At 28.0% G+C, this 14,739-nt stretch overlaps 2 protein-coding genes across 4 annotated transcripts; one reads left to right on the forward strand and one right to left on the reverse strand.

Moving 5' to 3' along the window:
• Window positions 1–7,430: 7,430 nt before the first annotated feature.
• Window positions 7,431–9,803, reverse strand: LOC114121209 (bifunctional phosphoribosylaminoimidazole carboxylase/phosphoribosylaminoimidazole succinocarboxamide synthetase). The gene is made up of 8 exons (XM_027983437.2): window positions 9,520–9,803; window positions 9,249–9,443; window positions 8,962–9,146; window positions 8,520–8,724; window positions 8,258–8,457; window positions 8,033–8,186; window positions 7,818–7,976; window positions 7,431–7,732 (listed from the first exon to the last, which is right to left on the reverse strand). The coding sequence occupies exons 1-8, from the start codon at window positions 9,539–9,541 to the stop codon at window positions 7,560–7,562; spliced, it is 1,293 nt and encodes a 430-aa protein (XP_027839238.1). The 5' UTR covers window positions 9,542–9,803; the 3' UTR covers window positions 7,431–7,559.
• Window positions 9,804–10,015: 212 nt separating this feature from the next.
• LOC114121208 (amidophosphoribosyltransferase-like) lies at window positions 10,016–14,508 on the forward strand. Of its 3 annotated transcripts, none has more exons than XM_027983434.2 (9): window positions 10,016–10,164; window positions 10,923–11,064; window positions 11,617–11,738; window positions 11,825–11,973; window positions 12,139–12,394; window positions 12,486–12,695; window positions 12,820–12,947; window positions 13,009–13,351; window positions 13,938–14,508. In XM_027983434.2, the coding sequence occupies exons 2-9, from the start codon at window positions 10,931–10,933 to the stop codon at window positions 14,075–14,077; spliced, it is 1,482 nt and encodes a 493-aa protein (XP_027839235.1). In that variant the 5' UTR covers window positions 10,016–10,164; window positions 10,923–10,930; the 3' UTR covers window positions 14,078–14,508. The 3 variants fall into 3 exon arrangements, with proteins under 3 accessions (XP_027839235.1, XP_027839237.1, XP_027839236.1); XM_027983436.2 differs by having other exon boundaries at window positions 12,489–12,695; XM_027983435.2 differs by lacking the exon at window positions 10,016–10,164 and adding an exon at window positions 10,570–10,727.
• The last annotated feature ends 231 nt before the right edge of the window (window positions 14,509–14,739 follow it).

Genomic DNA, 14,739 nt, shown 5'->3' on the forward strand with positions numbered 1-14,739 from the left:
AATAATCAAATGATGAGATATTATGAACTTTTAATTGGCATCTCGGTAACATTCCATTCAATCATGAAACATCTACTGATTATCCCAAAACTTTTACTTATTATAAATACATTCTTATAAAAAGATTTCAAACATATATTTTTTATGATAAACAATAATTTCTTAAAAATGTAGGTCATAAACGTTAAAACGAATTATTGTAGTATCTTTATTTTATGCGAAATAAATAAGTTTATAATACTAAAAAATATATCCACCAATGATTGATTTGCTTAGTTTAAAAGTTTAACTGATTATTAGGTACCTATTAAATAACTACAATTACAGTTTGTGTTTATTTTTCCATTTTGAAAAATATTAGTTAAACCATGGTTGAAATATCTCAACCATGAGTTAAGCCCATTTCCTTACTTGTTTAAGGTTTTTATCGATTTCCATGCTGCACAAATTTTCATTTATGCAAGCAGTGGCGTATTTACGGGGGTGGTCCAGGTTAGGAGAGAACCCCCAGAGAAAAAAACGATATATATAATTAGGTATCGTATAAATTTAATAATATTGTACTATGAAGTACGAAATGTTAGAACCAACGTGACTCAAGTCTTCAATAATCATCAATCAGAACTGTAGCTCCACACGGCACACGATCTACATAGATAAGTTTTACCATAATCGTAACACTAAATTCCTATAGGCCTAAACCCTAAGGTCTTACTTGTTTAAAGTCCTATATCAGGGATGGCCAAACTTTTTTTTGTCACGATTTACTAAAAATATACTTTACCTTTGAGGATCGACTTCCATAAAAAATTATACAGATAAAACTTATCGACGATTTTTTCACTACAACCTCGATTAATTTTCGTGAAAGTGTTCCTAAAAATAAATTCTAACATGATCGACTTTGAAATTATCCACGATCAACCGTTTGGTCTCCCCTGTCCTATAATATGATCTCTTTAGATAATTGTATACATAATATTATACAATTTTTAAAACAAACTATTCTACCCAAGTATTTGTTATGTTTCAATTACGTATAAAATTATAACTCTGACTTAATAAAATAATATAAACCTAACGTAATGGCTAACACAATTAATAAATTTGTTATAACTGTGCGAATAACAATCTATTTCCATAGGTACCTTATTTTGCTATCAAAAATGTCAGGACTTTAAACTTAAAAGCCTGTTTACGTCTATGAAATATATTTATAAATTAACAGAATGGTTGGAAAGCTAAGGCCGTTTTTCGAATAATTTATATTTAACTATAAGATTAGCATACACAATGTTTTTCTAATTTCCTAATATATGATGTATTTATTCATAAAATTCTGTCTGGTCTACACATTTCCGCGCGTCACCCATCCATTTAATTCTCACAGTTCACAGAGTAATACACGCGTAAACCAAAGCGTGCTTTCTCAATGGATAGGTAAGGTAAAGAAGTATAATAGACAATAGAAAGCAACTTGTTGCACTACCGGCATTGGGTATAATAAGAATGTCGTTATTACTTATTGCCAGTTTTACTTGTGTTGGGAAAGTCAATGTCAAGTAGACTTGATGAAAACTTCAACCTATTTTTAGAATGCGTATTGCTTACAGCATAAAATAAATCTGAATAATTTAATCGTAACGACCGAAACAATATACAATAATAATTCCATTTACCTAATCTAAATCTCTGTTGTTGCGCTGCAATGAGTTAAAACGCGTTTATTACACAAACATTTCGCTTTTAATTTTACTTATAATAATAATGTTTATTCAAATAATTAAACACTTGAATAAATTTAACTCACAATAAAGCCTCAAGTCTTAAGTATAAATAACACAGAACTTAAAAACAAATTTAAGCATATACCTACTTATTTTTGTTAGATGCTTCCAATATAATATTATTTTCAATAAAACGATAGGTACTTTAATATACCTACTTCTTCTTCTTCTTCTTCTCAGCTTACCGGTCCGTTAAGAACCATTGCTGCCTTCAAGAGGTCTCGCCATCTCTCTCTGTTGTACGTCAGCTCAAAAGTTACATTTTGGCCTATCTCTTTCAAGTCTCTGGTTATCACATCTATCCACCGGGTTCTTGGTCTTCCTAGGGGCCTTGTTTTGTTAATTTTTTCAACAAGTACTTTTTTTATTAATAGACCATCTGCTCTCCAAGTGTGTCCAAACCACTCTAGTCGTTTGTTTCTAATAAATGCTAGGATATTTGGTCTTTTGTACAATTTCTGTAATTCATCGTTTGTTCTTCTTTCGTAGGTATTGGTCTCTTGGTTGAAACGTGGTCCATAGATATTACGGAGTACTTTTCTCTCAAATATTATTAGTTTCCTTTCATCGCCTTTTGTTATGGACCAGGTCTCACAAGCATAGGTTACAATTGGGCGCAAGTAGCTATGATATAGAAGAATTTTTGATGTCCTTGAAAGTAATTTTGATTTTAGTATTTTGACTATGCTGTAATAACACCTGTTTCCACTCATAATTCTTTCATTCACTTCCTGATGCATATTATTCTTATTATTGACATTTACTCCAAGGTATTTAAAATTATCTACAGCTTCGAATTTCATGCTACTAATTAAAAGATCGTTTGTATTCTGATTATTTCTTGACATCAACATATACTTGGTTTTATTTTCATTTATACATAGGCCCATCGACTTACTTTTCTTGACCAGTTTCTCGGTTGTTTGAATAATTTCTTCTTTCGTCTTCCCTAATACTACAATATCATCTGCATAGGCTAAAATTACCGACTCCCCAATTATGTCCATGTTCCGTTCTTCGTTTGTATCTCTTATTATTTTTTCCAGAGCTAGATTGAATAATGTGGGAGAGAGGGCGTCACCTTGGCGTAAACCAGATTTTACCTCGAATGTTTCCGAGTAATTTTGTAAGTAGCGTATTTTACAGATTGTCTTCTCATTACACATTTTAACGAGATTTACATACTTCTTTGGTATTCCGAGTAGTTCTAAACCTTTCCATAGTTCCCTTCTGTTTATACTATCATAAGCTTGTCTGAAGTCGATAAATAGTATATGTAGTTCTTCATTGAATTCATAATATTTTTCCATCACTTGTCTTATCACGAAGATGTGGTCGGTGGTTGACTTACCTTTTCTAAAACCGCATATACCTACTTAATATTTAAAAGCTAAAATTTATGTTTTTATTAATTAAACAACTAAATAAATGATAATAATAATAAAAATAAAAATGATAATTGGTTCTGCTGTACCTACGTCCTACATATTATATATCATTGTGTGTACCTAACTCGTCGTTGAGTAAGTCACTTTTGTGGATTTATTGTTGTAGACTTGAAGGTAGGAAGGAATAGCCATAACAATCGACACATTGAACTTATTATAACAGATTTATTAAATAGGTATTTTTGATATAGTATTGGTTTAAAACCAGTTCTTATATCGTGTTTATTGCTATAATAATTGATCATTTTAAAGCCTGCAGAATTCCAAATAATATAATATAGTAATATACGTTTAATCCGCAACTCTATACGACAAATCGCTGATGTTGTAGACCGCAGACGTATAAATATGTACTATCTATACATAGCAGAAATCGCCAGAAAATCATCTGAAAAGTTTTTGAATTTCGTAAAAATGTTAACTTAAAATAAAATTTTATAAGCGCTCTGTACTACAGCACTGTTTAATGCGTGAATATCCTTTCTACCACAATCTCATTCCTACGAGGCGTATTCGATAAGTTAAATCCGTTAGGTTAGGTTATAATATATATTTCGAAATCGTTTAATAACGTTACGGGCTGGAGCCGCCGGAAAATCTAAAATATGAGTGCTTTTGTAAAAAAATGAGGTAATTGCAAAATATATATTAAAACAATTAATAATTTAATTTCTTTCAAAAACCTGATAAGTTGTTTTGTATTGAATACTCATACAATTAAAAGAATTAATAGTGTTTTTCATGTTTAAAGTCACATTGTCATTTACCATTAAAAAATGTTATAATTTTTATAAATCTAACCGGGTATGCATTGCTTACCAAACTTATTCTGACTGTACGCTACTATATAATATTATATTAATATGTACCTAATACCGAGTAATCCATTAATCGTATAAGATACATTAATTATTTAATTTATTTCAACAACTTTAATTTGTTTTGATTCCTCAAAAATATTTTCCAAAAAATGGGGAAATGTCAACTCCCCTAAAAGATTACATTTAATTATGTAAATTCCCCTTAAAAATTTTACTACCAAATAATACTGATGTTAATTCCTTTAAAAGAGTTAATAGAAATAATATAAATTACTTTAATTTTTCATATACCTAATTTGGTATACCAAAAAATCGAATAATAATATAACGAAAAGGGTACGTCAGCATACCAACAATGTGGTGGTTAGGATGTAACGACTAACGTGGGGTCCCAGCCCCCGGGATCCGTAATAATTCATATAATGAAAAAATACAGGTGTTATCTTGCACACACACGAAAGCACCAACCGCACCTGATGAATAAATCACAATAACATTAATATACATAACTGACTGCACTACTGCAACAACATCAAGACAAGAACGAAAACAAAACTATATTTATTTACCTATAGTGATTTCTGGTACAACTAATGAACACCCAAAAACTGGGAAAAACATAGAACATATAGGTAAACTATATATTATATTATACTATATTATATTATATTATACTATATATTCTAAGACCGTGAGGTAAACAAACATGAGCACAAGCCTCGAATGATATTTACCACAGTCTATTCACAGCAAAATAGAGGTTAGAAAAAACGCTGCAGGCAATGGAAATAATAAATAATAATAACGCAAATGCTCTTCACGCATAAGCACAACGAAGTACGAACGGAAAAGAACCACAACTATGAGTCTGCTTCCTCAGTTTTTATAAACCGGATTTATGAGTTATGACTTGAATAAACTACGTATTAAAAGCTCAGTGTCAACACAAACTGAAAACACTTGGAATTATGAAACTTATAGTGACACTGAGCACAATTACAAAATATCGGATGAAATTCACTTAAGTAGTTAAGTGTAATTTTACTGAACTTTTCATGAATAGATGAATATACGAAAACAACGATCATTATCATCATTCATCACCATGTGACTATAATAGTAATGCAACCAAACGACACCACCAACCGATACCGCCATTATGGTTGCATATCTACAACAGTGGTTGCAACCATAGACCTATTAACAATGCTAATAATAATTAATATAATAGTTAATGTTTGTTAATAGGTCTATGGTTGCAACTATAGGCGCGTCGCTACCATAGCAAGTTGTGGATAGAATTCTATCTAATATTAATAAATTTAAATTTAATTATTAATTTAAAGTATAATAGCCAAATACAATCGTCATTTGAAAATTTAAAGTATTCAATTTATAAATTCACATGGTGTTATATGCAATTCACGAAAAATAAAAATAAATAATCTTGAATTTCCACAATTTCGTTAAGTGAAGGTAATATAATAAGAAAATCATTATTTAATAATACAAGTAATGTTTTGTATTATATTTATTCACGATCAATCTTATAGCGTTAAAAGAAAATTAATTTATCGATATTATTGTTGAATTCTATACTATTAAATTTCAAATGACTATTGTATTTAACTATTTTACTTTAAATTAATTAAATTTACTACTAATAAAATATTATAATATTAATAAGTATAATGAAAATAATATCACAGAATAGCTGATATACATTTCGTTAATTACAAAAACGGAGCTAAATATAGGCAATATTATATACGAATCTAAAAAATTCATTCCTGCAAAGATCTGTTCGTATTTAAAATTTAAACACAGACATCACACTTTTGTAATAATTTTGTTATGTTTTTAATCAATTAAATTTGTTTATTTGCTTATAATATTATTTTTTACTTTTAGCTATCCCATTTATATAGGGTCATGGTCATTTATGATTCGTTTTATATTACATTATTAAATATTTTACTAGGTATTTTAGTACCTATTTATAAAAATTAAAAGTTAAAAGTTATGGTCTTGTATTTTTGTTAGAAATAGTATATTCGAATTAAAATAAAATATCACGTTTATAATACATTTAGTTATTAAAATTCTTGTATTAATATTAATAAGGACATTAGGTGATACATTAATCTATTATTTACATTACCTAATGTTAATACATCATTATATTATAATATACAGTATATTAAATAATTAATGTATACTGTATGATTATTAACATGAATTTTAATTTAACACATGGACATCTTATATATAACACATAGACTCACTCGATACTTACCATAACGCAATATAGAGGTAGTAACCTAGGTACTAGCCTATTATTATTTTTTTAATATTTAATTAGGTAAATGAGAGAAAATGATTATTACATAGTATAGTTTAACAATAAAATATGGTATTTATATAGGTGTTAATTTTGCAGCTTCTATTCAGTTTTCACTGCAGACTTAACGACCATAGTAAAAGTACTCGATCTAATAACCGAACACCGTCTCCTAGACACCCATCATCTTCACAAACTACATCAGTGCTATTTATAATATTAAAAAATAAAAATACATAATATAATCCATCAGAAATTGGCCTTTAAAACAACAACATAAATCAAATCATTAGCCAAAATACTACATACTCACACTCAAGTCAATTTCCAACACTATAGTCCATAACAACTGTTAAATTTCAAACCAATATATAAAAAACCATTAGAATAAGTTAAAATATAATATATAAAAATAAAACATTTTTAAGCCCAATGGTCCATGCCGCCGAGGCCCTTCTTTTAATAATAAAAAAAAAATTAAATTAAAATAAACATGCAAAATGTTTGTTTTAATATTATAATCATTTTAAGTGTTGTGTTTTTATACATTTGTAATATTTTCAAGGAGAGTACAAAATTAGGGAAATTAACACAATTTAATTAGATTGTATTACAAAAAGTTTGCTATCAGGCTTACTTAACTGTAAATGTTAAAACCAATAATAAAGAACTAAAAACAAATGTCATTTAAATAATTAATTTATAAGTAGTCAACTATTAGACATTAAGTATAGTTTATTTTCAAATAAAATTATTTGATAATGCAGTATGCTTTATATTAGTTGTATATTATGCAATTAAAACTAGGTTCATGAAATAGATAATATTATAGAATCTATTAAATAGATGATTACTAAGATGTTGAGTTCCGAGAAACATATTAATAAGGTTACAAGATAAAATGTACTAATTAATTTTAAATAAATTATCAAAAATAAATGCATATACTTATTAAGGAAATCACAGTATGTATATGAATATGTTATTTTACTGATAATAATAAATTATTATCAGTTAATTATTAAATAACAAATGTTACAAATGCTTTTTTGATTTATTAATTTCAAGATTTTATTTGTTTTAAATTATGTAGTGATAATTCAACAAAATATTTCAAAAATAACATTGATAAAATATAATAATGTTCATAAATATTTAAGTATTAAACTTGTTCGTTTTTTGAAACAATTTCTTGATCACTTTTTATTAAACTAATATATTTTTCCAACTGTTGTGTTTTGAGCTTACACCAAACTAAGGGATCGGTCAGTCCAATAATACGAGCTGCAGCCAGAGCAGCTCCTTCCTCTTCCCGTACAGTTACACATCCCAAACCTAATTAAGAATAATTATTAAAACCAAAAATAATATTTCATATGTACACGATATAAGTGTATAATATTTAAATATTTTTTAATACCAGATGGAACATTTAAAGAAGACCAAATGTCCAAATTAACATTTGTTGCATTTAAAGGTGGGCAGTTTATAACTGGCAAGTTAGTATATCCTGCAATTACTGGACCTAAGCCATTACTACGACCAGCTACAGCAACAATGACAACAGGAATACTGAGACCTAAAATATTTAAAATATTAGTAATACATCATATTTAATAATTTATTTAATATTACCTTCATATTTATCAATCATTTTTAAAACGAATTCAGTACTTTTATGTGCAGATCCAATTCTAATTTCAGTATTTATACCCAATACATTTTTTGTATAATCTGCAATCTTTTTACCAAAACTTTCATCACTAGATGAACCCATAACAACCACAACCTATATTAACAATTCAAATTAATTTACTTGCATAGTATCAAAATGTATCAAGGCTAAAAATAAATTCTTACCAAACCATTAGATTGTTTATCAGAAAAACTTTGAACTTGTTGAGAAACCCATTTAAAATTTGTTTTTATTGTGGCCATATCAGCAGCTGTGACAGTACTCAAATTTCTGTATACTTGTTTGTCAACCATTAATCTTTTGTCTCCACTTGGCCACAATCTCCACGAATCATTGTCAATAACATCGGCTACTAATATTTCACCTAAAATATAATAAGTTAAATAGGTGTTTTTAATTTGTTAAATTATGGCAATAATAATATACCTTCAGTACTAACACCAAATTCAATTTTCATATCTACTAGAGCAACATTTTTAGATGCCCATAACTTTTCCAACACTTCAAATACACAGATAGTAGTTTTTCTCATTATCTCATACTCAGCGTTTCCAATTAATACATTTCCAATGTTAAACTCTACAGATAGCAACTGTTGTTCAGACCATTGAGGATCATCATTTAAATCATCCTATACAAATAAATACAACAAGAAAATTAATTTCACTAGGAAATTTTATAAAATACTTAAAATTGTAACTTAAATATTAAATATATTTAAATGAAAAACATTTTAATAATTTATTTCTATTTTTAATTTAAATAAATATAAAAAAATTACAATAACATTAATTGATAGGTTAAAGGTTTAAAATTGAAACTACTAATGATATAAAGTATAGTGAAATATTTTCTTAAACATAGGTACCTTGAAAAATGTTTCCACTAAGGGTGGAGTAAATTTGTAACCTTCTTTTACTCCTGGATTACGTTTTAGAAAAGATCCAGTAGCAATTCGACGAGATACCCATTCAATTGGAATCATAGAACATTTTTTGCTAATGAATGTATTATCGGATAAACCATTTTTTGAAACAAACGCAGTTTTTATTCCTAAGACAAAAAGATTAAAGAGTAAATATATAAAATATACACATATGGGTACTTAAAAATTGAATATATGTCAAACTAGAGAGTATATAATACACAACCTACCTAAATCTTGTAAAACCTTAAATATTGCTGTCGTTGTTTCTGTAGATATGGCTGCTTTGCCTTCCATATCATCACCTTTGGCGCCATTCCAAGCAGTTATTCTGTCTTTGCTCACCATTAAGACATTGCCTGTCTCAGGAAGATCGTATACCATTTTGGTTTTTCCCTCGATGATCAATTCACCCATACCTAGGCCTTGATAAATCACAAAGTGAAATAAACGTTAGCAAGTTTTTTGAAAAACGAACCAAATAATCTATTTTATAATCACCCTTAATTTGGGGTTTGGCCATTTCCTAAACGTAAAAATTTTTTTTAAAAAATGAATTGGTCCGCACGAGAGAGATATCGAAGAGTTGTTGAAGTGAAATGATCAACAAGTTAAAAATATTACGGTCTGGTGTACAAAGTATGTACTATGTGTCCGATGGTCTACGAGTGTTGGAATGTTGGACCTTAGACGACGATGATTGCCGGACCTACTCGACAATCGACTTGATACTTCGGCACTATGGCTATAAAACGTCGAAACAATTATAAGTCTATAACCCCAATTTTTTCTGAATCCCGCCAATTTCCAACGATAAACGAATTATATTATCGGTGCGCTGCGGTTTGATAACAACTAACCTAAAAATCGTTTATTATTTTTAAGATTCAAATCAGTTTGGACTTTGGCGGCTTATTGAAAACGTTAATAAAAAACGTGTTTGAAACAGTCAAAGCGGGTATCAAAAATTTGAAACGCCAATGCGCAATAGACGAACGCACCCGCCACACTGCCACAGTCGAGACTTGAGTGCCGGAGATAGCCTGGAGTCTGGACCGGATTACCAGACTACCGTAGAGGCATAGACTATTGAAGTGTTGTGTCAGCGCTGTTTTGGCATTTCTCGTCTAACTGTCTTAAATTCGTGTAAGTACCTATTTACGTGATTTTATTCCTATTGGTTTATTTCGATTTTAATTATAATTTGTGCAGTTTAAAACATAATGATTGTTTAGTAATAAATTATTCATCATTCATTTTCGAATTAAATTAATAATTTAAATAATTAATTTTGTTGTAACTATTTTTAAAAACTATTATCGTGTAGCTTATCTATGTACATGTCGATAGTTCTTAATGTTCGTACGTCAGTTTATTTTTTTTGATAAACTTTGATATCTTCACTCTTTAAGTTTATGACCTACAGTCCAATTAATCGCGATGTGTAAAGATTATTATTATTGTTATTCCTTCACCTACTACTACATGGGTCAATGTTACAAATATTCAAACTATAGATATTATGTAATAAAATAATATTAGAGATACCATAAAAAAAACTAAAACCCATTTATGTTTTATGACCACTGATGATAATTTTATCCTTCTTAAAATTTCTGTTTTAACACATTTAGGTTGTAAAAAAAATATCCAAAACTACAATTATTTAAACAGTTTTGGTATTTAATAGGTCTCAATATTAATAATTGGTATGCATACACATTAATTTGATTCATTTAGTTTAATTTAAATTATAAAAACTCATCACTATCTCTTATTTTTTTTTGTTATAAAAATCTCACAAAAATGTAGTTTATTTTATTTGAATTAATTTATTGTATACATGTAAATGTATACATTTACACACTTTAATATATAATGGATTCTATTTTATTTTGTTTTAGAGTCAAATATGTCTGTTGAAGAAGATGATAGGCAATTGCGTCATGAATGTGGTGTGTTTGGTTGTATAGCTTCTGATCCATGGCCAACAGATGTAGATGTAGCCCAAGTTATTTGTCTTGGATTATTAGCATTACAGCATCGGTAATCTCATGTTTTAGTTTTAAATCTATAGTATATGTAGTGACAGATTTATAATTTAACTAATTTTCTACAATTTATACAGAATTCTTTTGTGCAAAAGTTATTTGTGACATACAACACACTTTCTTATTATATCTTACAAAACAGCATGATTAGCTTATGATATTGAAATAATTTTACTTATACATTTTTATAACCCATTCATAAAGATACTTATCATTATGTGTATACTAATCACTGAATAGACAAATAAAAAAAAAATTTCATATTTAGTTAAAATTCTTATATTTCACCTTAAAATTATGTAAATAATTTATATATTTTAATATATAAACTCTGTCAATCTAGTTTAAAAATGTTTTGCACAGGAGACTTATAGAAGTTTTTAGTGGCTGGAGGATGATTGATGTGGTTGAATATCACACTTATATTGCTATACACTATCCTAAACTAAACTAAAGTTATTCTTATGAGATTTAAATGTACACTTATTTTTTACTATAATACAGTAAGAAAAAATTTCAAAACAAATAAATATTTAAAATTTTATAGAGGCCAAGAAAGTGCTGGTATTGCTATGAGTGAAGGTGACAACCATACACACTTTAATGTTAAGAAAGGTATGGGTTTGGTCAGTAATATCTTCAATGATGAAGCAACTAAAAAACTCAAAGGTAATAATTATCAATTTATAAAATGTATTGGTCAATTATTATTTAGTAATATTTACTACTTATAAGTTATATTGTAATACCTGTAGGTAATCTTGGAATTGGACATACAAGGTATTCTACTAGTGCTGGTTCTGAAGAAGTCAATTGTCAACCTTTTGTTGTTCACTCTGCTCATGGTGCTCTAGCAGTTGCCCATAATGGAGAATTATTTAATGCAGGAAGATTAAGGCGTATGGTAAATAATACATAATTTTGCATTAGTTTGTTGATTTTCATTCATAATTTACACTCTATGCCCTCCAAATCATATTCATATTTTAAAATTTGCTCGGTATGCCTGACATTAAATGACTATGAATTATTATGTTCAATATTTTTAATTTATATATTTTATACTTAGGTATTAGCTAGAGGAGTTGGTCTTTCAACTCATTCAGATAGTGAGCTAATTACACAGGCTTTATGTTTGAATCCTCCTGATATTGAAATTGATGGTCCTGATTGGCCAGCACGTATTAGACATTTTATGGAACTTACCAAATTATCTTATTCGATTGTTATAATGGAAAAAGATAGGATATTTGGGGTACGTGATCCATATGGTAATAGACCTCTCTGCATTGGAAAATTGATGTCTTTAACTGAACCGAATAAAGGTAATTATTTTTAAAAATTTTATTAAATATCTACTGTCATATATTGACAGTTATCACCAAAAAGTTATAATTATATTTCTATTTTGTTAAGCAGAAGAAGGTTGGGTTGTATCATCTGAATCGTGTGGTTTTCTTTCAATGGGAGCTAAGTATGTAAGAGATGTCTATCCTGGAGAAATTGTAGAGTTTACAAAAGAAGGATTTCATACTGTGTCTGTAATGGGTCGACCTCACAATCGCCCTCAAGCATTTTGTATTTTTGAATATGTGTACTTTGCAAGACCTGATAGTATATATGAAGGTGAGTATAAAATAAGTTTATTGATTTTCTTATTTATTTTGATTTTTAATGTATTATAATAATAATTAAAGATTAAATTATTAATTTATTGTTTAAGATTTAAGTTTTTACTTATGTATTGTAGGACAAATGGTTTATTCAGTGCGATTGAGGAGTGGTATTGTGTTGGCTAGAGAAAGTTTTGTCGAAGCTGATATTGTTAGCTCTGTTCCAGAATCTGGAACTGCTGCTGCTCATGGATTTTCAATGAAAGTAAGTATTTAAAATTTATTTTATTGAACCATTAGTTTATTTTGGTTACTTCTATTTTCAGTCCAATATTCCATTTGCAGAAGTGTTGTATAAAAATCGTTATGTTGGCCGAACTTTCATTCAACCTAATGCACGACTAAGAAGGTTAGGTGTTGCTAAAAAATTTGGTGCTATTGTTGAAAATGTAGCTGGAAAAAGAATAATTCTTATTGATGATTCCATTGTAAGAGGAACCACAATGGGGCCAATTATAAAATTGTTGAGAGATGCAGGAGCCAAGGAAGTTCATATACGAGTTGCTTCTCCTCCTCTTAAATTCACTTGTAATATGGGAATTAATATACCAACTAAAGCTGAACTTATTGCTAATAAACTAACTATTGAACAATTGGCTAAACATATTGGTAAGTGTATTAAGTATACTTAACTTGTATGTATTGTCTTTGTCTTAAAAATATATAACAAATTTGTGTCCAGCAAATTTTACTTTTGTGTAATAACTGTGTTAAAAGGTTTAGTACTATTATAAATTGGCCTAAAATTATTAACTTTTAAGTAAGAATATGTTCATAAGAACCTTATAGGCTTTTATTGATATTTTAATTCTAAAGCGAGTTATGAGTATTTTATTATTGTAATATTTTACATACTTAAGTTATAATTCACTTTTAAATTAAAATGTCAATAAAAATCTTTAAGGTGCCATAGATATTTTTACTTTTAAGTTGAATATTAGTACAATTTACTCTGGCATTGAAGATAACAACACAAAGTTGGTTTTACCCAACTTAAAATTGTTAGTATAATATTGTATATAGTAGCTAATAACATAACATTTTTCAAATTTGGCATTTCACTGTGAAAAATCTTATATGGTTCTATTCTTAGTTTATTCTACAATAGTACATCTAATGTAAACTATATCACTACAATATATTATGTATGTATAATTAAAACTGTTAAGATATAATATGTGTTTATATTCTACAGGTGCTGATACCCTTGCTTATTTATCCGTCGAAGGACTTAAAGAAGCAGTTACAGAAAAAATGCCAAACAGAAATGCTGTTGAAGTTGGGCATTGTACAGCATGTCTCACTGGGGAATATCCCGAAGAATTAACTTTTTAAATTTTTAAAATGTTTATGTCTAAGTATTATTGTAATTCATTTTGTTAAATAAGAGCATTTAAAGTTTGTAAGTCTATTATTGTTAAGAATTTTGAGTTATTTTTATGATGTCAATAGGTTTCTCAAGTTTGTCAAAATGAGGTACTGATAATTTACCTAAGTTAAATAATTATTTAAGATCTGTCTTCTAAACAACGATAAATTGTTTACGTTTTATTTAATTTTTCTTAATCTTAAACTATAGATCAAAATGTTATTTTAGGCATAAGTATACATAATATATATTAACTATGTATGTATATTTTTAAACTGATTGTCAAAAATAAGACACTTTTTTGTTTTTTTCCAATATTGTTTATTAATAACTTTATTTATAAGCTTTTAAACAATTTATTAAGGCTTATGAATAAAGAATTTTTATTATTAAATAATTGTTTAATATTTTTGCTTTTGTAGCTGTAATATTATCCAAGATTATTTAAGGTTTTAAGGTTGTACCTTGTAGTCATGGTCCTTCTAGTATACACCCTTGAACTAACCTCAGCTGTGACATAGTTATGGTCCAAAAAGTTAGACTATCTGGTCAGAATTGTTTTTTATATTATACTTTGGTTTATCATTGAATTAGATCTCAACACATCTATTATAATGATTTACTCAAT

The sequence above is a fragment of the Aphis gossypii genome, chromosome 3 (assembly GCF_020184175.1).
Source record: "Aphis gossypii isolate Hap1 chromosome 3, ASM2018417v2, whole genome shotgun sequence".
In the NCBI taxonomy this organism is placed as follows: Eukaryota; Metazoa; Arthropoda; class Insecta; order Hemiptera; family Aphididae; genus Aphis; species Aphis gossypii.

Bases quoted from the DNA above. Each gene is read 5' to 3' on its own strand.
- LOC114121209 (XM_027983437.2), bottom strand. From the start codon at position 9,541: ATGGCCAAACCCCAAATTAAGG. The intron at 9,147-9,248 runs GTAGGTTGTGTA...TTTTTGTCTTAG, and splicing joins TAAGGTTTTACAAGATTTAG to GAATAAAAACTGCGTTTGTT. The intron at 8,725-8,961 runs GTACCTATGTTT...TTATTTGTATAG, and splicing joins TAGTGGAAACATTTTTCAAG to GATGATTTAAATGATGATCC.
- LOC114121208 (XM_027983434.2), top strand. From the start codon at position 10,931: ATGTCTGTTGAAGAAGATGATAGGCAATTGCGTCATGAATGTGGTGTG. The intron at 11,739-11,824 runs GTAATAATTATC...TAATACCTGTAG, and splicing joins AGCAACTAAAAAACTCAAAG to GTAATCTTGGAATTGGACAT. The intron at 11,974-12,138 runs GTAAATAATACA...TTTTATACTTAG, and splicing joins CAGGAAGATTAAGGCGTATG to GTATTAGCTAGAGGAGTTGG.